General features: G+C 43.5%; 1 protein-coding gene across 1 annotated transcript in view; it reads left to right on the top strand.

The window, feature by feature from the left end:
* Positions 1-8,307: 8,307 nt before the first annotated feature.
* Positions 8,308-27,865, top strand: part of LOC140077926 (class I histocompatibility antigen, F10 alpha chain-like) — a 55,838-nt gene continuing 36,280 nt past the window's right edge. The window contains exons 1-2 of the mRNA XM_072125551.1: positions 8,308-8,467; positions 23,393-23,653. Coding sequence (XP_071981652.1) covers positions 8,410-8,467; positions 23,393-23,653 — 319 coding nt within the window. The 5' untranslated portion in view covers positions 8,308-8,409. The remainder of the gene's footprint in view (positions 8,468-23,392; positions 23,654-27,865) is intronic.

Raw genomic sequence — 27,865 nt, 5'->3', positions numbered from 1 at the left:
GTCCGCTTATCTCCCTGTAAGAGGAGAAAGTCACTAGAGGACGGGAAAACGACATGAAGGAAGTTACAGAGGTGTTAAAGGGGTTGTCTGGTCATATAGCAGGTTATGGATTATTATTAATATGGATAAGACCTTACTTGCTGATTGGTGGGGGTCTCCGTGATGGGGAATATGGGACCGTGGGGGACTCCTATACCCTGAGATGAAGAGAGCAAAAGCGGTCTGTATGACTACGCAGTCTGGAGAGAAGTGTAATCGTACTGCTGTGTATGTTGTTAGTAGCAGCAGGACTGTGAAACACAGATTTATATTCCTGCATTGTACTAGGGAGGTGTCCTCACGTAAAGTTTTTACTGAGAGGAAGCTCTGATGTCGCCTCCATTTAAGTTTATCCCAGGTACTAAGATTCCCCCCTCTCTAATGCTCCGCTCACAATGAATACACTTAGTTTTGGATGGGGGAAGCTGTGACTAGTTTTGCTGAAAGCACTTATGTCACAAATATCATATCAATAAAAGAATACTAGAAATAAGGCCGGCGACACACGTGGCGTTTTTTGATACGTTTTTCTTCATTGTGTTTTTGCATCCTTGTAAGACGCATCATATTTGCATATTGGCTTTTTAAATGGGTTTTTGGATAAAGTGTCTAGTGTCTTAACTTGGTGTTTTCTCTGTTGCGTTTTTTGTGTCTGCGGTTTTTGCGTTGCGTTTTCATTGCATCTTTCAAACTTGTTGCGTTTTTTGTAAACCTATACATTTGTGGCCTGCTCGTGACTATTTTAAAGGGGAGCTGTACTTGGCTGCTATGGGCCACTAACATTCTTACTTTTAGACAGCTTGATAAATCTGCCCCATTAGGGTGATGCCACACGTGGCGTTTTGAACCCGTTTTTGGTCCGTTTTCAAGCAGTCAGTCCAAAAATGCTTGCGTTTTTTGAAAACACATCCGTTTTTGACAGGTTTTACCAATTATCTTAATTAAAACTGGTCAAAAACGGATGCACTTTCAAAAAACGCATGCATTTTTGGACGGACTGTGGCATCACCCCTAATGGCGTTTTGCACCCATTTTTGGTCCGTTTTTAACCAGTCCGTTAAAAACCGTATGCGTTAAAAAACACATCCATTTTTCAAAACTCATGCGGTTTTTAACATTTTTAATTAAGATAATTGGTAAAACCTGTCAAAAACTGATGCATTTTCAAAAAACGTATCCGTCTTTAAAAAATGGATGCGTTTTTTAACGCATGCAGTTTTTAACGGACTGCTTAAAAACGGACCAAAAACGGGTTCAAAACGCCACATGTGGCATCACCCTTACTGTGTTTTTACAACTTTTTTAGACGCAACTGCCTGTAATTAACCCACATTGAGCATTGCGTTTTCAAAAAACATACGCAAGCAAACATTTGAAAGACGCATACGGAAAAAATGTATGTTTTTTTGATGCGTTCAAAAAATGCTGAGGTGACATTGCGATTCCACTGCGTCTGCTAAAACACGATGTATCCTCAGCGTGTGGTCAAAGCTGAAGCCTTTGGAATGCTTTAAGAATGCATCAAAAAACCGTGACACAACACATCATGTGAAAGCGTCCTCAGGGCCCCGTCCGACGAGCGCCTCCTTCGAGTCCTAATTTATGCACGCCCACCCGGCTGTCTGGAATTCTCGTGCAGGCGCAAGATCTTTTCTTTCTTGTGCTGCTCGCAGGTATCCTGTGCGGCTGCGGAAGAAATCGAGCAGAATTCCAGACAAACAGGCTGAGATACAAGGTGACATAACCTGCCTGCAATATCCTGTTGTATCACATGGCGGCGCTGTGTGACAGGAGCAGATACAGTTTGTGGAATACACATTATATCACATCATTATATGTATTTCCCAAATACCAAAGAAGGGGCCATGGAGCCGAGTATCGGAAGTATCAGTACAGATGTGGCTGATACCGGAGGAGACATGACGACTGCATGAATTCATGTCACAATATGACAATGATGGAGGACAGGGGGGGCTACAATATGAGAGGGGAGGGGGTAGGAGTACACAATGTTAGGGCAATATAAGCTTGGGGAGATAGATAAAAGAGGGGGCACAAAAGGAAAGGGAGGATAAAATTAAAGAGGGGGTGTTATATGTTGCTGAGTTGCATTATGGGTATTATAAAAGTCCATTAGGGAGTTTGCCACAGGAAGGCGTCATTATACTATGTGGGGGCCATTAGGGACAATATTATACTATGCGTGGGGGTGGGGCAAGGGGCGTGGTTTAGGGAAAAAGGGGGAGTTACTTTTTGTCCCTCTTTCTGTAGCCCAAAAGTTGGGAGGTACAAGGTCGCGGTCACGATGTGCGATTTGGTTGCATGTTCATAGCGTTTTAAAACTCATTACAACAGCTGAGGAGAAGTGATTTGCTTAATTACATCACTGTTAACATTTACAAAACACAATGTAAACGCAATGTTAATGCATTCAATAACAATGCATTAACATTGTTGTTTTGTTAACACGTGCGTTTACACTGAGTTTTGTTGTGTAGTGCGCCCTCCAGGTGGTTGATTTGGACTTGCACCTGTGCTGTAGCTCCCTCATTAGGACTGGGACTGCTGGTATATGATACTTTCAGGCCGGGGTCACACGTTCCGCTCGGCTAATGCACAGGGAGCACTCGGCCCCATCGCATATGGGTTTCAAGGGAAACGCATGTGATCGGTAACCAGGCCCCGGTGTCTTGTATTGTCGCCCCCTGTGGGCTAGTGTATGACCCGGTCTCACAAATATCCCCAGCAGAGAGCAGCTCCATCCTGTACTGACATTACATGGACCCTCCATCCAGGGCCGCATCTGCCATGAGGCGAGATGAAAATCTCGCCTCAGGCGGCAAAATGCGGGTCCCTGTAAAGGGCGGCGAAATTTGCCGCTCTTAAGTGAGCGATTCGGGTGTCCATTAACGCCTGAATCGCCCACCAGCTATAATAAATCGCGCCTGTCTCTTTAAGAAACAGGCGCGATTTATATGCGGAGCGACGCAGTGCCTTTCCGGCAGCTGCGTCGCTCCGTTCTAAGCAGTGACACAGGCGCCGTGACGTCACGCGCCTGTGTCACTGTGCGGAGCCGCGCCTCACAGGGGGCCATAATTATTTTATGCTGGGGGGGGGGGGGGATGCTATATGTATTATTTGGGGCCATAATTATTTTATACTAGGGGAGGGGGATGCTATATGTATTATTTGGGGCCATAATTATTTTATACTAGGGGGGGTGCCATATATATTATTTGGGGCCATAATTATTTTATACTGGGGGATGCTATATATTATATATCACTATATCACTAAGCTGGGGGGGCTGTATATGGGATACAGTATATTACTAAACTGGGGGACTGTATATGGGATACTGTATATTACTAAGCTGGGGGGATGTATATGGGATACAGTATATTACTAAACTGGGGGACTGTATATGGGATACTGTATATTACTAAGCTGGGGGGATGTATATGGGATACAGCATATTACTAAGCTGCAGGAGCTGTATATGGGGTACAGTATATTACTAAGCTGAGAGAGCTGTATATAGGATACAGTATATTACTAAGCTGGGGGGCTGTATATGGGATACAGTATATTACTAAGCTGAGAGAGCTGTATATGGGATACAGTATATTACTAAGCTGAGGGCTGTATATGGGATACAGTATATTACTAAGCTGAGAGAGCTGTATATGGGATACAGTATATTACTAAGCTGGGGGGGCTGTATATGGGGTACAGTAAATTACTAAGCTGGGAGGGGGCTGTATATGGGATACAGTATATTACTAAGCTGGGGGGGCTGTATATAGGATACAGTATATTACTAAGCTGGGAGGCTGTATATGGGATACAGTATATTACTAACCTGGGGGGGCTGTATATAGGATACAGTATATTACTAAGCTGGGAGGATGTATATGGGATACAGTATATTACTAAGCTGGGGGGCTGTATATGGGATACAGTATATTACTAAGCTGGGAGGGGGCTGTATATGGGATACAGAATATTACTAAGCTGGGGAATGTATATGGGATACAGTATATTACTAAGCTGGGGGGATGTATATGGGATACAGTATATTACTAAGCTGGGGGGGCTGTATATGGGATACAGAATATTACTAAGCTGGGGGGGCTGTATATGGGATACAGTATATTACTAAGCTGGGGGGCTGTATATGGGATACAGTATATTACTAAGCTGGGGGGATGTATATGGGATACAGTATATTACTAAGCTGGGGGATGTATATGGGATACAGTATATTACTAAGCTGGGGGGCTGTATATGGGATACAGTATATTACTAAGCTGGGAGGCTGTATATGGGGTACAGTATATTACTAAGCTGGGGGGATGTATATGGGGTACAGTATATTACTAAGCTGGGAGGGGGCTGTATATGGGATACAGTATATTACTAAGCTGGGGGGGATGTATATGGGATATAGTATATTACTAAGCTGGGGGGGCTGTATATGGGATACAGTATATTACTAAGCTGGGGGGGATGTATATGGGATACAGTATATTACTAAGCTGGGAGGCTGTATATGGGGTACAGTATATTACTAAGCTGGGGGGCTGTATATGGGATACAGTATATTACTAAGCTGGGGGGCTGTATATGGGATACAGTATATTACTAAGCTGGGAGGGGGCTGTATATGGGATACAGAATATTACTAAGCTGGGGAATGTATATGGGATACAGTATATTACTAAGCTGGGGGGATGTATATGGGATACAGTATATTACTAAGCTGGGGGGCTGTATATGGGATACAGTATATTACTAAGCTGGGGGATGTATATGGGATACAGTATATTACTAAGCTGGGAGGGGGCTGTATATGGGGTACAGTATATTACTAAGCTGGGGGTATGTATATGGGGTACAGTATATTACTAAGCTGGGGGGATTTATATGGGATACAGTATATTACTAAGCTGGGGGGCTGTATATGGGATACAGTATATTACTAAGCTGGGAGGGGGCTGTATATGGGATACAGTATATTACTAAGCTGGGAGGGGGCTGTATATGGGGTACAGTATATTACTAAGCTGGGAGGGGGCTGTATATGGGATACAGTATATTACTAAGCTGGGGAGCTGTATATGGGATACAGTATATTACTAAGCTGGGGGTCTGTATATAGGATACAGTATATTACTAAGCTGGGGGACTGTATATGGGGTACAGTATATTACTAAGCTGGGGGGCTGTATATGGAGTACAGTATATCACTAAGCTGGGGGGATGTATATGGGGTACAGTATATTACTAAGCTGGGGGGCTGTATATGGGATACAGTATATTACTAAGCTGGGGGGCTGTATATGGGATACAGTATATTACTAAGCTGGGGGATGTATATGGGATACAGTATATTACTAAGCTGGAAGGGGGCTGTATATGGGATACAGTATATTACTAAGCTGGGAGGGGGCTGTATATGGGATACAGTATATTACTAAGCTGGGAGGGGGCTGTATATGGGGTACAGTATATTACTAAGCTGGGGAGCTGTATATGGGATACAGTATATTACTAAGCTGGGGGGCTGTATATAGGATACAGTATATTACTAAGCTGGGGGACTGTATATGGGGTACAGTATATTACTAAGCTGGGGGGCTGTATATGGAGTACAGTATATCACTAAGCTGGGGGGATGTATATGGGGTACAGTATATTACTAAGCTGGGGGGCTGTATATGGGATACAGTATATTACTAAGCTGGGGGGCTGTATATGGGATACAGTATATTACTAAGCTGGGGGATGTATATGGGATACAGTATATTACTAAGCTGGGAGGGCTGTATATGGGATACAGAATATTACTAAGCTGGGGGCTGTATATGGGGTACAGTATATTACTATGCTGGGAGGGCTGTATATGGGATACAGTATATTACTAAGCTGGGGGCTGTATATGGGGTACAGTATATTACTAAGCTGGGGGTATGTATATGGGGTACAGTATATTACTAAGCTGGGGGGATGTATATGGGATACAGTATATTACTAAGCTGGGGGGCTGTATATGGGATACAGTATATTACTAAGCTGGGGGGGCTGTATGTGGGATACAGTATATTACTAAGCTGGGAGGGGACTGTATATCGGGTACAGTATATTACTAAGCTGGGGGGGCTGTATATGGGATACAGTATATTACTAAACTGCAGGGTCTGTATATGGGATACAGTATATTACTAAGCTGGGGGGCTGTATATGGGATACAGTATATTACTAAGCTGGGGGATGTATATGGGATACAGTATATTACTAAGCTGGGAGGGCTGTATATGGGATACAGAATATTACTAAGCTGGGGGCTGTATATGGGGTACAGTATATTACTATGCTGGGAGGGCTGTATATGGGATACAGTATATTACTAAGCTGGGGGCTGTATATGGGGTACAGTATATTACTAAGCTGGGGGAATGTATATGGGGTACAGTATATTACTAAGCTGGGGGGATGTATATGGGATACAGTATATTACTAAGCTGGGGGATGTATATGGGATACAGTATATTACTAAGCTGGGGGGCTGTATATGGGATACAGTATATTACTAAGCTGGGGGGGCTGTATGTGGGATACAGTATATTACTAAGCTGGGAGGGGACTGTATATCGGGTACAGTATATTACTAAGCTGGGGGGGCTGTATATGGGATACAGTATATTACTAAGCTGGGGGGGCTGTATATGGGATACAGTATATTACTAAACTGCAGGGTCTGTATATGGGATACAGTATATTACTAAGCTGGGAGGGGACTGTATATCGGGTACAGTATATTACTAAGCTGGGGGGGCTGTATATGGGATACAGTATATTACTAAGCTGGGAGGGGACTGTATATGTGGGGCAAGATTTTATTTAAGTTGTAGGGGATCTGTATATAATTTAATTGGGTGGTGAATAACGAGGCCTTTAAATATATGAGAGCAGGGATATATAAAAATAAATGTATTATATATATATATATTCATTAGGGGGTGCTATATATTTATTAGTTATAGGATACAGATTACTTTGCATCATGTAAACCAAATGTTGGGGGGGGTCTGTAATAATAAATTGGGGGTGTTGTATATTGATTTGTGCTTAGCATGCTATAATTCCAGTAGAATATATATAATGAAGGGATGTTTTATAAGTGGGGTAGCGTGCGATCAGTTGTGTTGTGAGGGGTATATATTATTTAGGAGCACAGTGTTGTTTTCCAGGAGACTTTATACTGTAAGCGACTGTGGTATTTTTAGGGACCCCGGGTGGAGATGCTGCACGGAGCTGAAGATATCCGGCCGTGAGCTCAGCCGCGATACGTCATGGATTGGAGAACCCGGAATGAAGTCCTCCTGATGGAAGAGATTGTCATCTATAAGGTACTAGATGCCACTAATGCCTCTCAGATCCTGTAGTCAGTCACACAGTGTCAGGGAGCTGTCTGTAGGGTTGTTAGTTGTTAGTAAAGTTTAAGGATTTACTTAACAGGGAGCGGGGGGGGGGGCAGCATTTTAATATTCGCCTCAGGCAGCAAATATACTAGAATCGGCCCTGCCTCCATCCATCTCTATAGTACAGCGTCCATATATATCCAGTGTACAGATCATATAATTGGATATTTGGGAACATAGACCTCATATACTTCTCCATTACTCCTGAGGGGAAGTAACAAGAATTCAGGGAGAACACAGATTTCTGCCGTCTAACCCCTCAGATGCTGCTGTTATTGCTGTCAGGGGAATCAGAGATGTTCTATGTAGGAGGAGTCTCCTCCGGGTTGTCTCTTAGCACTAGAATTACCACTTCTGCGACTTAAAAATACAGTCCCCAATGCAAATGTGTCTTATGGCTTCATCCGCTCACTATGTGACTGCGTCTTATCCCTCCTGAGCTCTGAGGACGCGTTCACACGTTCAGTTTTTCAGATGCAGTTTCTGATGTCCAAACCAGGAGTGGAGTGAGAATAGAGGAGGAGGAGCAGCGCTCAGTGATATGTTCTCACCCATTATCATCAACACCCGCTTTTGGCTCTGAAAACTGCATCTGCCAAACTGAAGGTGTGAATACTCCCCGACAAGTTTCCCATAAATCTTCAGCATTTCTCGAAAATCTCCAGTTTTACTTTCACTTTCTCCAGAGTGTAACCTCTCCAGCCTCACTCTGCCCGGTAACTGCTGAGCAGCGGGAAAGTCTCTCTCCTATTGGAGGAAAGTGTAAGTAGCGTCCAATCAGAGCTGAGCTTCGCCTCCAGTCACTGTGATACAGAGTTACAGCTGCGTTTGTATCTGGAGACACTTGTGTTCTGTGACTCGGGGTCCCCCCAAATAACCCCCCAGGATGAGAAAGATGTACCCCCTCATTGTGCTGCTCCTGCACCTGTCTGCCGGTCATTGTGGTGAGTTATTATACCTTATATCACAGGATTATTATCTCTTATGTATCTAGTATGTTGTGTATTGTGGTGAGTTATTATACCTTATATCACACGATTATTATCTCCTATGTATCTAGTATGTTGTGTATGTGGTGAGTTATTATACCTTATATCACACGATTATTATCTCCTATGTATCTAGTATGTTGTGTATGTGGTGAGTTATTATACCTTATATCACACGATTATTATCTCCTATGTATCTAGTATGTTGTGTATTGTGGTGAGTTATTATACCTTATATCACAGGATTATTATCTCTTATGTATCTAGTATGTTGTGTATGTGGTGAGTTATTATACCTTATATCACAGGATTATTATCTCCTATGTATCTAGTATGTTGTGTATTGTGGTGAGTTATTATACCTTATATCACACGATTATTATCTCCTATGTATCTAGTATGTTGTGTATTGTGGTGAGTTATTATACCTTATATCACAGGATTATTATCTCCTATGTATCTAGTATGTTGTGTATTGTGGTGAGTTATTATACCTTATATCACACGATTATTATCTCCTATGTATCTAGTATGTTGTGTATTGTGGTGAGTTATTATACCTTATATCACAGGATTATTATCTCCTATGTATCTAGTATGTTGTGTATGTGGTGAGTTATTATACCTTATATCACACGATTATTATCTCCTATGTATCTAGTATGTTGTGTATGTGGTGAGTTATTATACCTTATATCACACGATTATTATCTCCTATGTATCTAGTATGTTGTGTATTGTGGTGAGTTATTATACCTTATATCACAGGATTATTATCTCTTATGTATCTAGTATGTTGTGTATGTGGTGAGTTATTATACCTTATATCACAGGATTATTATCTCCTATGTATCTAGTATGTTGTGTATTGTGGTGAGTTATTATACCTTATATTACAGGATTATTATCTCTTATGTATCTAGTATGTTGTGTATTGTGGTGAGTTATTATACCTTATATCACACGATTATTATCTCCTATGTATCTAGTATGTTGTGTATTGTGGTGAGTTATTATACCTTATATCACACGATTATTATCTCCTATGTATCTAGTATGTTGTGTATTGTGGTGAGTTATTATACCTTATATCACACGATTATTATCTCCTATGTATCTAGTATGTTGTGTATTGTGGTGAGTTATTATACCTTATATCACAGGATTATTATCTCCTATGTATCTAGTATGTTGTGTATTGTGGTGAGTTATTATACCTTATATCACACGATTATTATCTCCTATGTATCTAGTATGTTGTGTATGTGGTGAGTTATTATACCTTATATCACAGGATTATTATCTCCTATGTATCTAGTATGTTGTGTATTGTGGTGAGTTATTATACCTTATATCACAGGATTATTATCTCTTATGTATCTAGTATGTTGTGTATTGTGGTGAGTTATTATACCTTATATCACACGATTATTATCTCTTATGTATCTAGTATGTTGTGTATTGTGGTGAGTTATTATACCTTATATCACAGGATTATTATCTCTTATGTATCTAGTATGTTGTGTATTGTGGTGAGTTATTATACCTTATATCACACGATTATTATCTCCTATGTATCTAGTATGTTGTGTATTGTGGTGAGTTATTATAACTTATATCACACGATTATTATCTCTTATGTATCTAGTATGTTGTGTATTGTGGCGAGTTATTATACCTTATATCACACGATTATTATCTCCTATGTATCTAGTATGTTGTGTATTGTGGTGAGTTATTATACCTTATATTACAGGATTATTATCTCCTATGTATCTAGTATGTTGTGTATTGTGGTGAGTTATTATACCTTATATCACACGATTATTATCTCTTATGTATCTAGTATGTTGTGTATTGTGGTGAGTTATTATACCTTATATCACACGATTATTATCTCTTATGTATCTAGTATGTTGTGTATTGTGGTGAGTTATTATACCTTATATTACAGGATTATTATCTCCTATGTATCTAGTATGTTGTGTATTGTGGTGAGTTATTATACCTTATATCACACGATTATTATCTCTTATGTATCTAGTATGTTGTGTATTGTGGTGAGTTATTATACCTTATATCACACGATTATTATCTCCTATGTATCTAGTATGGAGGAAATTTGCTTACCGAAATTTCCATTTCTTTTAGTCCGTTCGGCAGCACACATATGGGATTTATCCCCTAGGTACAACTCGGAAGAGAACAGGTTAACAAGCAGTAGTAGACAATTAAACAATTAGTGTCTTGGCTGACTCCCCCTATATAAGGCCGGAGCGCACACACAACCCTTGTATGGTATATAGCAATAACGTTTCATCATTTAAGGGCGGGAAAGCTGTGCTGCCTCACGGACTAAAAGAAATGGAAATTTCGGTAAGCAAATTTCCTCCTTTTTCGTCCGTTCGGCAGCACACATATGGGACGTAGCAAGCAGTACTTATGGGGAGGGATCTTAGTCGCCTGCTGAAGCACCGCCTTGTGTAAGGCTGAAGCATTAGGAGGCAGAGAAGTCCATCCTGCAGAGATTTATAGATGGGGATGGAGAGGACCACGTGGCTGCTCTGTAGGACTGATAGACGTGACAGAGCTCAGCTACAGAAGCTGATGTAGAGTCGGCTCTCAGCTGGTCTGGAGCTTCATGACCAGAGAACATCTCATGGAGTCAATGATCCATGTGGACAATTTGCCCCCTTATAAAAATTATTTGAAAATATATTGTTTAAAAGAATTGTTCTGAAGACTGTAGAAATGGTTGGATGAAGGCTGAGCAGGAAAGTAACATGATGCTTTCTGGTAGGAATCCTTGAAGGACATTGCTTGGAGATCTGCAGTCCTCCTGGACGATGTCGTGGCCATCAAACATGATCATGATCGGCGGCTTTTGAGGATTCTCCTGGCCTTAGGCTTTTAGTGCAGCCAGAAGATATATCCTTTGTGAGTAGGCGCCCTGGACCTCCACTCAGCGCTGGCCAGGATGTGTCATGTGACGTCACATGTCTTCATGCAGGAAGAAGATAGGACGGCCCGTTGCCTGGTCACACAGGTGGAGCCAGGTGCCGCAGGCTTAGGGACGGGCAGCCCCCTCAGCATTGCGGCTGCAGCAGCTTTGGTCAATAGGGCCAGGCCCACCTAGGTACACGACATGCATAATTTATGATTCGGTCGTGTGTCCTGGGCTGGCCATTAGCATCACTGCTACGGTTGGTACAGCGATAGTAACGCCACTGATATTTCTGATATCCAGAATACTCGCTAAGGATATCAAGTGTCAACAGCTGAAGATTCGCCTCTGCTTAGCGCAGGGTTTTGCATTCTCTTGTAAGTTGGAGACTTCAGGAACCTTTTTATAGTAAATGACTTATGTATGCAGCAGCACATTGTGATTGCTGCAGACGAGAAAGACGCGTTAGAATAATAACATAGAAGTATTGTAACTCTGGTCTGATTGGCTCACAGCTCCCGATGAATAGAGGACAATATCTTCTCTTGAGTGTTCCAAGACTTATGATCCTCATCATCTCCTACATGGGACCCCAGCCTCAGGAAGACGTATCCCTCTGGCTAATGTGCGAGGATGAAGAATCCAGCATTTCCTTGCCATAAATTATTGGGACTGGTTCCTTCACTTCAGTTATGGGCTTTACTCATTGCACTACATCTATGGTGCCAGGCATTCGGCCAGTGCTCTTGTCACTCACTAACTTTTGTTAGCTGATATCAGGGGAAATATTTCCAAAAATACATTTCTAGACTTTCATTACTCTTCTTCAAATTTGAAGTTGAAGATTCAGAAGTTCCATGGAAATAACCAGTCCTCCAGGTATGGAACGTTTAAGGACGTGACTGGCAATGCAGTGGGCAGGAGTCTGAAGCGCTATCCCGATGTTCTCCCGATGTGGAGGCAGGATGGGAATATGAAGATCTGATAGGACAGATGGGAATATGAAGATCTGATAGGACAGTTGATGCCGCGCAGTGATACCGCTGAGGCAGAGATATACAACTAGCAGATTGCTGGTCAGGATCAGGGCAGATGGGAAGGTTACAGAGTCTATACTTGATGTATTGTAGAGGACACCAGGCGTCTGATAAAGACTTTGGCCAATCTGAAGAGAAGGACCTCCTTCTTATTGTTGATATTCCACCAGGCCAGATGCACTAACTCCCACGGTTTTGAGTTAAGTGGCTTTTTACCTACTCATGGAAGGTGTTGCCTGTGTCTGAACCGACCCTGTGTACCAAGTCGATGTGATGGAACGACAAACTCTTCCTGCTCTTCCTGGATTTTTGAGTCTTTAGATCTTGAAAATTCAAATAATTCTTTTGGTGGCGCGTCCTTACTCCAGAGCTTTGTCCATACAGCTCTTCTTGCCACGACCAAAGCAGCCAGGACTTCAGAGGAATCCTTAATGCTGGTAATAGAAGCATCAGAACGCTATTGTGACAGGTCACATGGCCAGTGGTGGTACAGAGTAGGATTTCATCCCTTGGTCACTGGACCTCTAATGCCGTTATCAGGTGTGGTCCATCCACGCTGAAAATATATAGACAGGACTGGGTGAGTAGGGAAGACGTCATCATCAGTGACTGGAAAGTAGAGTCATCCTTTCCCTGTCGTTTCCCTTCAGGATCTTTAGTGGATTCCACTGGTGGTTACATTCTCCTTCCTCAGGAGGAAGATCTGGTCTGGGTCATCAGATTTAATCTCTGAGATTTAATATTCCTATAAACAAGAATCTTCAATAGAGAATGATGTCTGGAGATGATAATAATAATAATAATAATAATTCTTTATTTATATAGCGCACACAGATTACGCAGCGCTGCACAGGCATGATCCATGATAAGAAGGCTTGGGCCTGGGATCTGTGTGGATCTCTGGATCTGTATCCTGGGGTAACACAGGAGAATAGATACAAGACTCATTCTTAATAGACAATGGGTGAGGACATAACCTCTGCCTAGTTTTCCTCCTCTTTTCATCTCTCATAGGGGTCTGTGACAGCCGCTTAGGAGAGGACGTCTAGTGAAAACACAAAGGACACATTAGAATGAGGTAAAGATGTGTACAGACAAGCCATATGCAGGTAACATCACTGTATGAGGAGTGCTGCTGCCGGGATATGAGAGGATCACTCTCCAATGCCATTCATGTAGAGCAGACTATGGAGAACATACATAGAAGCAGAACCTAGAGATTCTGTTATCAGTCTGCTCTGTATCATTATTACAGTATGTCACTATGTATACAGATCATAGATACCTGCACATCTCACCAGACAAAGGATGTGGGTACAGTGTATAACACACAGGCCATGCTCATCACCTACCGGAGGCAGAGTGCATGCTCATCACCTACCGGAGGCAGAGTGCATGCTCATCACCTACCGGAGGCAGAGTGCATGCTCATCACCTACCGGAGGCAGAGTGCATTCTCATCACCTACCGGAGGCAGAGTGCATGCTCATCACCTACCGGAGGCAGAGTGCATGCTCATCACCTACCGGAGGCAGAGTGCGTGCTCATCACCTACCGGAGGCAGAGTGCGTGCTCATCACCTACCGGAGGCAGAGTGCGTGCTCATCACCTACCGGAGGCAGAGTGCGTGCTCATCACCTACCGGAGGCAGAGTGCGTGCTCATCACCTACCGGAGGCAGAGTGCGTGCTCATCACCTACCGGAGGCAGAGTGCATGCTCATCACCTACCGGAGGCAGAGTGCATGCTCATCACCTACCGGGGGCAGAGTGCATGCTCATCACCTACCGGAGGCAGAGTGCATGCTCCTCACCTACCGGAGGCAGAGTGCATGCTCCTCACCTACCAGAGGCAGAGTGCATGCTCCTCACCTACCGGGGGCAGAGTGCATGCTCCTCACCTACCGGGGGCAGAGTGCATGCTCCTCACCTACCGGGGGCAGAGTGCATGCTCCTCACCTACCGGGGGCAGAGTGCATGCTCCTCACCTACCGGGGGCAGAGTGCATGCTCCCCACCTACCGGAGGCAGAGTCCAGAGAAAATGGTTAGTAAATCCAGTGTAAAGATCACAGATTATACACATGAAATACCGGTAAGATTAGTCAAGCAGAGCTCACAGACTCTGCATATAAACCCTGGAGTCAGGGCGCAGGAGTGGCTAGAAATGCAATAAAGTTCTATGCATTTAGCAAGGTAGCATAGGAGACATTAGACCTGAGTAGAGATGAGCGAACATACTCGTCCGAGCTTGATGCTCGATCGAGCATTAGCGTACTCGTAACTGCTCGTTGCTCGGACGAGTATTTCGCCCGCTCGAGAAAATGGCAGCTCCCGCCGTTTTGCTTTTTGGCGGCCAGAAACAGAGCCAATCACAAGCCAGGAGACTCTGCACTCCACCCAGCATGACGTGGTACCCTTACACGTAGATAGCAGTGGTTGGCTGGCCAGATCAGGTGACCCTGGGATAGACTAGCCGCTGCCCGCGCTGCTCGGATCATTCTCTGTCTGGATGCCGCTAGGGAGAGAGCTGCTGCTGGTCAGGGAAAGCGTTAGGGTGTTCTATTAGCTTACTGTTAGGCAGGAGTGATTCTACAACAACCCAACAGCCCTTCTCAGGGCTACAATAACGTTATACTTTTTTTTTTTATTTGCTTGTGGCTGGGCTTGCTGGCACTAGTAGTGCAGCTAGTACCATATTGTGAGGAATTAGCAGGGGGACTTGCTACCGTTGTGTTTAGCTCTTAGTGACACACATATCCACCTCAAACACCAAAGTGGGAAAATTTAGTAGGGGTTGGATTTCAATTAGGCACAGTCTGCCATTTCCTTTTTTATTTTACGTTTATTTTTTTCATAACTCAGCGTCATCTCATCTGGCATAGTAGTGTGCTTTAATACTTGGCTAGAAAATAGCCATAGGAGAATCCAAACGGCTTACTTACACCTACAGTAGCGTTATATATATTTGATTTCTGGTTGATCTGCTGGTGGCTGTACTTGCTGCAGTGCATCTACTAGCAAATTGGGAGCAATTTGGAGTGAGACTTGCGACCGCTGTGTTTTGCGCTTAGTGACGCACATATCCATCGCAAAGACCGAAGTGGGAAAATTTATTAGGGCCCGGGGTTGTATTTCAATTAGGCACAGTCTGCCATTTCCTTTTATTTTACGTTTTTTTTTTTCATAACTCAGCGTCATCTCATCTGGCATAGTAGTGTGCTTTCATACTTGGCTAGAAAATAGCCATAGCAATAGGATAGCATCGTTTGGTTTTAAAAACTAAAAAACACACAAAAAAAAAGTTAAAAAAAAAGTTAAAGTTATAACTCTCATTTTCAAAATGTTTAACCCGAGGGCTAGGGGTAGAGGACGAGGGCGGGGACGTGGGCGTCCAACTACTGCAGGGGTCAGAGGCCGTGGTCCTGGGCGGGGTGAGACACCACCTGCTTATGAGGGAGCAGGGGAACGCCGCAGAGCTACACTCCCTAGGTTCTGAAGTCTGAAGTTACTGGGACTCGTGGTAGAGCACTGTTGAGGCCAGAACAGTGCGAACAGGTGATGTCGTGGATTGCGGACAATGCTTCGAGCAATTTGTCCACCAGTCAGTCTTCCACGCAGTCCACCCATGTCACCGAAATCGGCACTCCTCCAGCTCCTGCACCTCAGCCTCCTCCCCCCCAGTCTGCCCCCTCCCAGCAAAATTTGCCATTTGAACCGGCATACTCTGAGGAACTGTTTTCTGGACCCTTCCTACAGTCACAAACCACTTGTCCGGTTGCTGATGAGCAATTTTCCGATGCCCAGGTTTTCCACCAGTCGCAGTCTGTGGGTGATGATGACCTTGTTGACGTACTGGAAGAAGTGTGTAAAGAGGTGTCCGACGATGAGGAGACACGGTTGTCAGACAGTGGGGAAGTTGTTGTCAGGGCAGGAAGTCCGAGGGGGGAGCAGACTGAGGGATCGGAGGATGATGAGGTGACAGACCCAAGCTGGGTTGAGAGGCCGGGTGAACACAGTGCTTCTGAGACGGAGGAGAGTCCTCGACCAGAACAGGTTGGAAGAGGCAGTGGTGGGGCCAGACGGAGAGGCAGGGCCAGACCTGGTGCATCAGCGCCAAATGTGTCAACTAGTGAAGCTCCCGTGGCGAGGGCTCCTGCGGCGAGGGCTAGATTTTCAGAAGTCTGGAGGTTCTTTAAGGAAACACCGGATGACCGACGGACTGTGGTGTGCCACATTTGCCAAACCAGGATCAGCAGGGGTTCCACCCCTACTAGCTTAACTACCACCAGTATGCGCAGGCATATGAATGCTAAACACCCCACTCAGTGGCAACAAGCGCGTTCACCTCCGGCCGTGCACACCACTGCTCCTTCCCCTGTGTCAGCTGATAGTCAGCCCCCTGCCCAGGACCCTGCCACAAAAACCCCATCGTCGCCTCCACGATCCTCCACAGCATCCACCAGCGTTCAGCTCTCCATACCCCAGACGCTGGAGCGGAAACGCAAATATAGTGCAACCCACCCGCACGCCCAAGCCCTTAATGTGCACATCTCCAGATTGCTAAGCCTGGAGATGCTGCCCTATAGGCTAGTAGAGACCGAGGCCTTTCGCAGCCTCATGGCGGCGGCCGCCCCTCGGTATTCGGTCCCCAGCCGCCACTACTTTTCCCGATGTGCCGTCCCAGCCCTGCACCAGCACGTGTCAGACGACATAATCCGTGCCCTGACCAACGCCGTTTCTGACAAGGTCCACCTGACCACGGACACGTGGACGAGTGCTGCCGGGCAGGGCCACTATATATCGCTGACGGCACATTGGGTTAACTTGGTGGAGGCTGGGACCGAGTCTGACCCTGCGGCTGGTCATATACTGCCGACGCCGAGGATTGCGGGGCCTACCTCGGTCCAGGTGTTTCAGGCCTACTATGCCTCCTCCTCCTCCCACCCCTCCTCCACCTCCTCCTCCGAACGACCATCCGTGGGCATGGCGCCATCAGTCGGTAGCTCTAGGCACAGCAGCAGTGCCGTCGCTAAGCGACAGCAGGCGGTGCTCAAACTGCTGAGCCTAGGCGATAAAAGGCACACCGCCCAAGAACTATTACAGGGCATCACGGCGCAGACTGATCTGTGGCTGGCACCGCTGAACCTGAAGCCAGGCATGGTTGTGTGTGACAACGGCCGTAACCTGGTGGCGGCTCTGCAACTCGGCAGACTGACACATGTGCCATGCCTGGCCCATGTGTTAAATCTCATAGTTCAGCGTTTCCTCAAGACATACCCCAATCTGTCTGATTTGCTCACGAAGGTGCGCCCCATCTGTGCGCATTTCAGGAAGTCCAGCACAGATGCTGCCACTCTCAGGGCAGCGCAGCGCCGCCTCCAACTGCCCGCTCACCGACTGTTGTGTGACGTGCCCACGAGGTGGAATTCAACACTGACCATGTTATCCAGAGTTTACCAGCAGCGCCGAGCGATTGTAGACTGCCAGATGTCAACTTCCACCAGAACTGGTAGTCAGGTCAGTCAGCTTCCTCAAGTCTACAATGAGGAGTGGACGTGGATGTCTGATATCTGTCAGGTGCTGAGTAACTTTGAGGAGTCAACACAGATGGTCAGTGGCGATGCCGCCATCATCAGCCTCACCATCCTGCTGCTTGGCCTGTTGAAAAACTCTCTGGTCAGCATGAAGTCGGAAGCTTTGCGCTCATCACAAGAGACGGGGGAAGAAGATTCCCTTGTTGATAGCCAAAGCACCCTTAGGTCTGTTTCTCAGCGCATATCGGAGGAGGTGGAGGAGGGTGAGGAGGAAGAGGAGGAGAATGTTGGCGAGACATAAGAGGGGACCATTGTTGAGTCCTTCACTGTTGAGCGTGTATGGGCAGAAGAAGAGGAGTTGGAGGAGTAGGAAATGGACAGTCAGGCCAGTGAGGGGAGTGAATTCTTACGCGTTGGTACTCTGGCGCATATGGCAGATTTCATGCTAGGCTGCCTATCCCGTGACCCTCGCGCTCAAAGAATTTATTCCAGCACCGATTACTGGGTGTTCACTCTCCTGGACCCACGGTACAAGCAAAATCTTTCCACTCTCATCCCTGGAGAGGAAAGGAGTGTGAGAATGCATGAATACCAGCAGGCCCTGGTGCACAAGCTGAAACAGTATTTCCCTTCTGACAGCGCTAGCGGCAGAGTGCGTAGTTCTGCGGGACAAGTAGCGAGGGAGAGTAGGCGAGCAGGCAGCTTGTCCAGCACTGGCAAGGGTACGCTTTACAAGGCTTTTGCCAGCTTTATGTCACCCCAGCAAGACACTGTCACCTGTCCCCAGTCTCGGCAGAGTAGGGCTGATCTTTACAGAAAGATGGTGAGGGAGTACGTAGCTGACCATACCATCGTCCTAAATGATCACACAGCTCCCTACAACTACTGGGTTTCAAAGCTGGACATGTGGCACGAACTGGCGCTGTACGCCTTGGAGGTTCTTGCCTGCCCTGCCGCTAGCGTCTTGTCCGAGCGGGTTTTCAGTGCAGCTGGTGGCATCATCACCGATAAGCGTACACGCCTGTCGACTGACAGCGCTGACAGGCTGACGCTTATCAAGATGAATAAAGCCTGGATTTCTCCTAATTTCCAATCTCCACCAGGTGAAGGAAGCTCAACCTGAATAATTTATCCACTCCTCCTCCTCCTCATTTTCCTCCTTCTCCTCCTCTTTGTACAGTAAAGCAGAGGAAACTGGCTATTTTTTGACAGGGCCCACTGGCTCTAGCTATAGTACTTTATGCATTTAATTTTTCTGGAGGGCCACCGACCCGGTCCTCTGTTTTAAACAATTTTTGGGAGTGCCACATACAGGCACTCAATCTATTCCATTTTTCTGGAGGGCCACCTACCTGCTCCTCTGGTTTGAAAACTTTTTTGGACTGCCACATACAGGCACTCAATCTATTCCATTTTTCTGGAGGGCCACCTACCTGCTCCTCTGGTTTGAAAACTTTTTTGGACTGCCACATACAGGCACTCAATCTATTCCATTTTTCTGGAGGGCCACCTACCTGCTCCTCTGGTTTGAAAACTTTTTTGGACTGCCACATACAGGCACTATCTAAATTGAATTGTCTCCATAGCAGCCTCCACACGTTGTCTCCATTGCTACCTCCAAAAGTCGTCCATATAGCTGCCTCCATACATCGTCCCTTTATCAAACGAGGTGTGTCAGGCCGAAATTTGGGTTGTTTTCATGGATTCCACATCAAAGTTGTTAACTTTGTCGCCACCCTGCTGTGTTATCCACAAAATACACTGGCAAACTTTTAACATTTACGGATATTATTTCAGCGCTTCTTGCGCATCTGTTTACATTCCCCTCACCCGCCATATCCTAAACTTTTAAGAACGCTACTACACTTGATCTTATACAAAAGGTTCTTAGAAGTGCTGTTTGGGGAGTAGCCTAGAGACAGGGGCTTGGATTGGCGAAAGCTCGCCTGGCAGCGGAGCGCCAGCTCCATGCCAAGAACCAACTAACATAGTTTTAACTGCAGCACCTTTAATCTACTACTAGTTCACTGCCTCCATACATGGCCGCCTTATCAAACGTGCTGTGTCAGGCAGAATTTTGGGTTGTTTTCATGGCTTCCACAACAAACTTGTTAACTTTGTCGCCACCCTGCTGTGTAATCCTCAAAATATACTGGCAAACTTTTACCATTTACGGATATTATTTCAGCGCTTCTTGCGCAGATGTTTACATTCCCCTCACCCGCCATATCCCAAACTTATAAGAACGCTACTACACTTGATCTTATACAAAAGGTTCTTAGAAGTGCTGTTTGGGGAGTAGCCTAGAGACAGGGGCTTGGATTGGCGAAAGCTCGCCTGGCAGCGGAGCGCCAGCTCCATGCCAAGAACCAACTAACATAGTTTGAACTGCAGCACCTTTAATCTACTACTAGTTCACTGCCTCCATACATGGTCCCCTTATCAAACGAGCTGTGTCTGGCAGAATTTTGGGTTGTTTTCATGGCTTCCACATCAAACTTGTTAACTTTGTCGCCACCCTGCTGTGTAATCCACAAAATATACTGGCAAACTTTTATCATGTACCGATATTATTTGAGCGCTTCTTGCTCGCCTCCTTTGGTTCCTCTCTGCCACCCATTGGTTTGAAGCCTGAGTCCATTTAGGGTATGTCGCCATGCCACTCTCTAGCCTGCCGCTGCCTCTGCATGCCGTCCCCTATAGTGTCAGGGTCAATTATTGGATGTTTTAGATGCTATCTAGCTTCATTCTGTCACTCTGTCATGGCCATGCTGTTGCCCATAATTTTGGCATAATGGTGCATTTAAGCAGCCTCAGAGGCATCCATGCATGCTGCCCCTGCTGTTTCCTGTCCATTTCCGTGGTGTTTCCATCCTTTTCTGAGGTTCCCAGGTGTTTGGCCAAGCTTCCCTGTGCAGAGCCTTGGTCCCCTTGAAAAATGCTCGAGTCTCCCATTGACTTCAATGGGGCTCGTTACTCGAAACGAGCACTCGAGCATCGGGAAAAGTTCGTCTCGAATAACGAGTACCCGAGCATTTTAGTGCTCGCTCATCTCTAGACCTGAGCACTGAGCAGGTAGATATTATACCAATGCATTTAGCAGGGATACATAGGAGACCTGAGCATTGAGCAGTAAGACATTATACCAATGCATTTAGCAGGGATACATAGGAGACCTGAGCATTCAGCAGTAAGACATTATACCAATGCATTTAGCAGGGATACATAGGAGACCTGAGCATTCAGCAGTAAGACATTATACCAATGCATTTAGCAGGGATACATAGGAGACCTGAGCATTCAGCAGTAAGACATTATACCAATGCATTTAGCAGGGATACATAGGAGACCTGAGCATTCAGCAGTAAGACATTATACCAATGCATTTAGCAGGGATACATAGGAGCCCTGAGCATTCAGCAGTAAGTCATTATACCAATGCATTCAGCAGGGATACATAGGAGACCTGAGCATTCAGCAGTAAGTCATTATACCAATGCATTCAGCAGCAATACATAGGAGCATTCCTCTTACCTTGTCTTGAAGAGGGCAGAGGTTATCTGGCAGCTGAGACCTGCTGTGAGGTTGCATGATATGACTGCAACAGGTGAATGCAAATTGAAAATGCACCAATACATAGCAATGGCCGACACATGTGCACAAGAAACACCAGAATGTCCAGGACAGGACAATCTATATCCCAGGAGCTGACAGTCTATATCCCAGGAGCTGACATGTAATGCTCCCTGTACTGCAAGTGATAGCAGGACATGCAGAAATCTCTGTACAACATGTGGTAACCGTGTAAATCCTGTACAATATGCAGAGATCTCCAGCAGGAGAAAACAGGTTAAAAATCCGTAAAACATATCACAGGAGGATGAGAGACCAGCGGCCGGTATACAGCCTGGATATACTCACTGATACAATGTGCGGCCTCCATCCAGGGGAACAAATGGTTAATACCAGGAGCAGCGCTGGGCTGTGGCCTATGCAGGAGCCATGGTGAGGCATACAGGGTTAATGAACCACAAGGCCCAGCAGGTAGGAGATACTAGCAGTGATCTCATGTGTCAGTGATGTGTGGTATATACTCAGCACAGTCTGTATTATTACCCCTGTAAGGACAGGATAGCTGTACAGGCTCTTACCTGGGCTGCGGCCTATGCAGGAGGGGATCCAGGCGTCTGATGGTGAGGCACGCAGGGTGATGAACCACAAGGCCCAGCAGGGAGGAGATGCAGGAGCGATCTCATGTGTCAGTGATGTGTGGTATATACTCAGCACAGTCTGTATTATTACCCCTGTAAGGACAGGATAGCTGTACAGGCTCTTACCTGGGCTGCGGCCTATGCAGGAGGGGATCCAGGCGTCTGATGGTGAGGCACGCAGGGTGATGAACCACAACGCCCAGCAGGTGGGAGATGCAGGAGCGATCTCATGTACAGCACTCAGCTATTACCCCTGTAAGGGCAGGATAGCTGTACAGGCTCCTCCAGGCCAGAGCCCAGCAGTGCTATGGTATACAGCCTGAGCTGCGGCCTATGCAGGAGGGGATCCAGGCATCTGCTGGTGAGGCACGCAGGGTGATGAACCACAAGGCCCAGCAGGTAGGAGATGCAGGAGCCATCTCATGTGCCAGGTACATGGTGGCCGATGTACACCACTCAGCTATTACCCCTGTAAGGGCAGGATAGCTGTACAGGCTCCTCCAGGCCAGAGACCAGCAGTGCTATGGTATACAGCCTGAGCTGCAGCCTATGCAGGAGGGGATCCAGGCGTCTGCTGGTGAGGCACGCACGGTGATGAACCACAAGGCCCAGCAGGTGGGAGATGCAGGAGCGATCTCATGTGCCGGGTACATGGTGGCTGATACACACCACAGCCTCAGCTATTGCCCCTGTAAGGACAGGATAGCTGTACAGGCTCCTCCAGGACGAGGGACCGCATGCAGCGTATACAGCCCGGGCCGCTCCATCCAAGTGTTCTGTGTAAAGACACAGCGGACCTAGAAAACTTATTATCTGGATAGTTGTTTGGTTTTTCTTTCTTTCTGTGTAGACACACAGGACCTGAACTCTTCTGTCATACCTAAGAGAAAAGAAATACAAGGCTTGTGTGTGCTCCGGCCTTATATAGGGGGAGGCAGCCAAGACACTAATTGTTTAATTGTCTACTACTGCTTGTTACCTGTTCTCTTCTGAGTTGTACCTAGGGGATAAATCCCATATGTGTGCTGCCGAACGGACGAAAAAGAAAGGGACAATTCTGTAATGAAATTATTATAATGCAGAGACATCAGATTTCTTTCAGTCTCAGAAATCCCATTATATTCCCTGGTGACCTGTAACCTCTGTGTCTCTCAGACAGTCACTCTCTGCGGTATTATTACACCGGGGTCTCAGCTCCAGGGTCCGGGCTGCCGGAGTTCTCTACAGTCGGATATGTGGATGATCGGGAGATTGTGAATTATAACTCGGACAGTCGCATCCTGCAACCCAAGGTCCAGTGGATGGAGAAGGTAGAAGCGGAATACTGGGAGAGAGAGACACAGAGAGAGAGAAGGAATGAGGCCATATTCAGGAATAATGTGAAGATATCGATGGCCCGATTCAACCAGACCGGAGGTGAGAGACACATATACACACATATATATACATACCACACTGTATACACACTAATATATATACATACCACACTGTATACACGCTAATATATATACACACTAATATATACACACTACACTGTATACACACTGATATATATAGACTACATTGTATACACCCTAATATATACACACTACACTGTATACACACTGATATATATACACACTACACTGTATACACCCTAATATATACACACTACACTGTATACACACTGATATATACACACTACCCTGTATACACACTGATATATACACACTACACTGTATACACCCTAATATATACACACTACACTGTATACACACTAATATATACACACTACACCGTATACACACTACACCGTATACACACTACACTGTATACACACTACACTGTATACACACTGATATATATACACTACACTGTATACACACTGATATATACACACTACACTGTATACACCCTAATATATACACACTACACTGTATACACACTGATATATACACACTACCCTGTATACACACTGATATATACACACTACACTGTATACACCCTAATATATACACACTACACTGTATACAAACTAATATATATACACAATACACTGTATACACACTGATATATACACACTACCCTGTATACACACTAATATATACACACTACACCGTATACAAACTAATATATATACACAATACACTGTATACACACTGATATATACACACTACACCGTATACACACTAATATATATACACACTACACTGTATACACACTGAAATATACACACTACACTGTATACACACTGATATATATACACACTACACTGTATACACACTAATATATATACACACTACACTGTATACACACTAATATATATACACACTACACTGTATACACACTGATATATATACACACTACACTATATACACACTAATATATATATACACACTACACCGTATACACACTAATATATATACACACTACACTGTATACACACTGATATATACACACTACACTGTATACACACTGATATATATACACACTACACTGTATACACACTAATATATATACACACTACACTGTATACACACTAATATATATACACTACACTGTATACACACTAATATATATACACACTACACTGTATACACACTAATATATATACACACTACACGGTATACACACTAATATATATACACAATACACTGTATACACACTGATATATACACACTACACCGTATACACACTAATATATATACACACTACCCTGTATACACACTGATATATACACACTACACGGTATACACACTAATATATATACACACTACACTGTATACACACTACACTGTATACACACCACACTGTATGCACACTAATACATATATACACTACACTGTATACACACTAATATATATACACTACACTGTATACACACACTACACTGTATACACACTGATATATATATACACACACTACACTGTATACACACTGATGTATATGTACACACTACACTGTATACACACTAATATATATATACACTACACTGTATACACACTGATATATACACACTACACTGTATACACACTAATATATATACACACTACACTGTATACACACTAATATATACACACTACACTGTATACACACTGATATATATACACAATACACTGTATACACACTAATATATATACACACTACACTGTATACACACTAATATATATACACTACACTGTATACACACTGATATATATACACACTAATATATATACACACTACACTGTATACACACTAATATATATACACACTACACTGTATACACACTAATATATATACACACTACACTGTATACACACTAATATATATACACACTACACTGTATACACACTGATATATATACACTACACTGTGTACACACTAATATATATACACACTGCACTGTATACACACTAATATATATATATACACACTACACTGTATACACACTAATATATATACACACTACACTGTATACACACTAATATATATACACACTACACTGTATACACACTAATATATATATACACACTACACTGTATACACACTAATATATATACAGGCGGTCCCCTACTTAAGGACACCCGACTTACAGACAACCCATAGTTACAGACGGACCCCTCTGCCCCATGTGACCTCTGGTGAAGCTCTCTGTATGCTTTACTACAGTCCCAGGCTGCAATGATCAGCTGTAAGATGCCTGTAATGAAGCTTTATTGATAATTCTTGGTCCAATTACACCAAAAATTTTGAAACTCCAATTGTCACTGGGGCAAAAGAAAAAAAATTGTCTAGAACTTCCATTATAAAATATACAGTTTCGACTTACATACAAATTCAACTTAAGAACAAACCTCCAGACCCTATCTTGTATGTAACCTGGGGACTGCCTGTACACACTACACTGTATACACACTAATATATATACACACTGCACTGTATATACACACTAATATATATACACACTACACTGTATACACACTAATATATATACACTACACTGTATACACACTAATATATATACACACTACACTGTATACACACTAATATATATACACACTACACTGTATACACACTAATATATATATACACACTACACTGTATACACACTAATATATATATACACACTACACTGTATACACACTGATATATATATACACTACACTGTATACACACTGATATATACACACTACACTGTATACACACTAATATATATACACACTACACTGTATACACACTAATATATATATACACTACACTGTATACACACTGATATATACACACTACACTGTATACACACTAATATATATACACACTACACTGTATACACACTAATATATATACACTACACTGTATACACACTGATATATATACACACTACACTGTATACACACTAATATATATACACTACACTGTATACACACTAATATATATACACACTACACTGTATACACACTAATATATATACACACTACACTGTATACACACTAATATATATATACACACTACACTGTATACACACTGATATATATATACACTACACTGTATACACACTGATATATATATACACTACACTGTATACACACTAATATATATATATATATACACTACACTGTATACACACTGATATATACACACTACACTGTATACACACTAATATATATACACACTACACTGTATACACACTAATATATATACACTACACTGTATACACACTAATATATATACACACTACACTGTATACACACTAATATATATATACACTACACTGTATACACACTGATATATACACACTAATATATATACACACTACACTGTATACACACTAATATATATGCACTACACTGTATACACACTGATATATATACACACTACACTGTATACACACTAATATATATACACTACACTGTATACACACTGATATATATACACACTACACTGTATACACACTAATATATATACACTACACTGTATACACACTAATATATATACACACTACACTGTATACACACTAATATATATACACACGGCACTGTATACACACTAATATATATATATATATAGACACACTGCACTGTATACACACTAATATATATATACACACTACACTGTATACACACTAATATATATACACACTACACTGTATACACACTATATATACACACTACACTGTATACACACTAATATATATATACACACTGATATATACACACTACACTGTATACACACTACACTGTATACACACTACACTGTATACACACTGATATATATACACACTACACTGTATACACACTAATATATATACACACTACACTGTATACACACTAATATATACACACTACACTGTATACACACTAATATATATAGATACACTACACTGTATACACACTAATATATATATATATACACACTACACTGTATACACACTATATATACACACTACACTGTATACACACTAATATATATATACACACTACACTGTATACACACTGATATATACACACTACACTGTATACACACTACACTGTATACACACTAATATATATACACACTACACTGTATACACACTGATATATATAGATACACTACACTGTATACACACTAATATATATACACACTAATATATATACACACTACACTGTATACACACTAATATATACACACTAC

Source organism: Engystomops pustulosus, chromosome 9, assembly GCF_040894005.1.
Source record: "Engystomops pustulosus chromosome 9, aEngPut4.maternal, whole genome shotgun sequence".
NCBI classification, from domain to species: Eukaryota; Metazoa; Chordata; class Amphibia; order Anura; family Leptodactylidae; genus Engystomops; species Engystomops pustulosus.
This window is presented reverse-complemented; position numbering and strand designations above follow the sequence as displayed.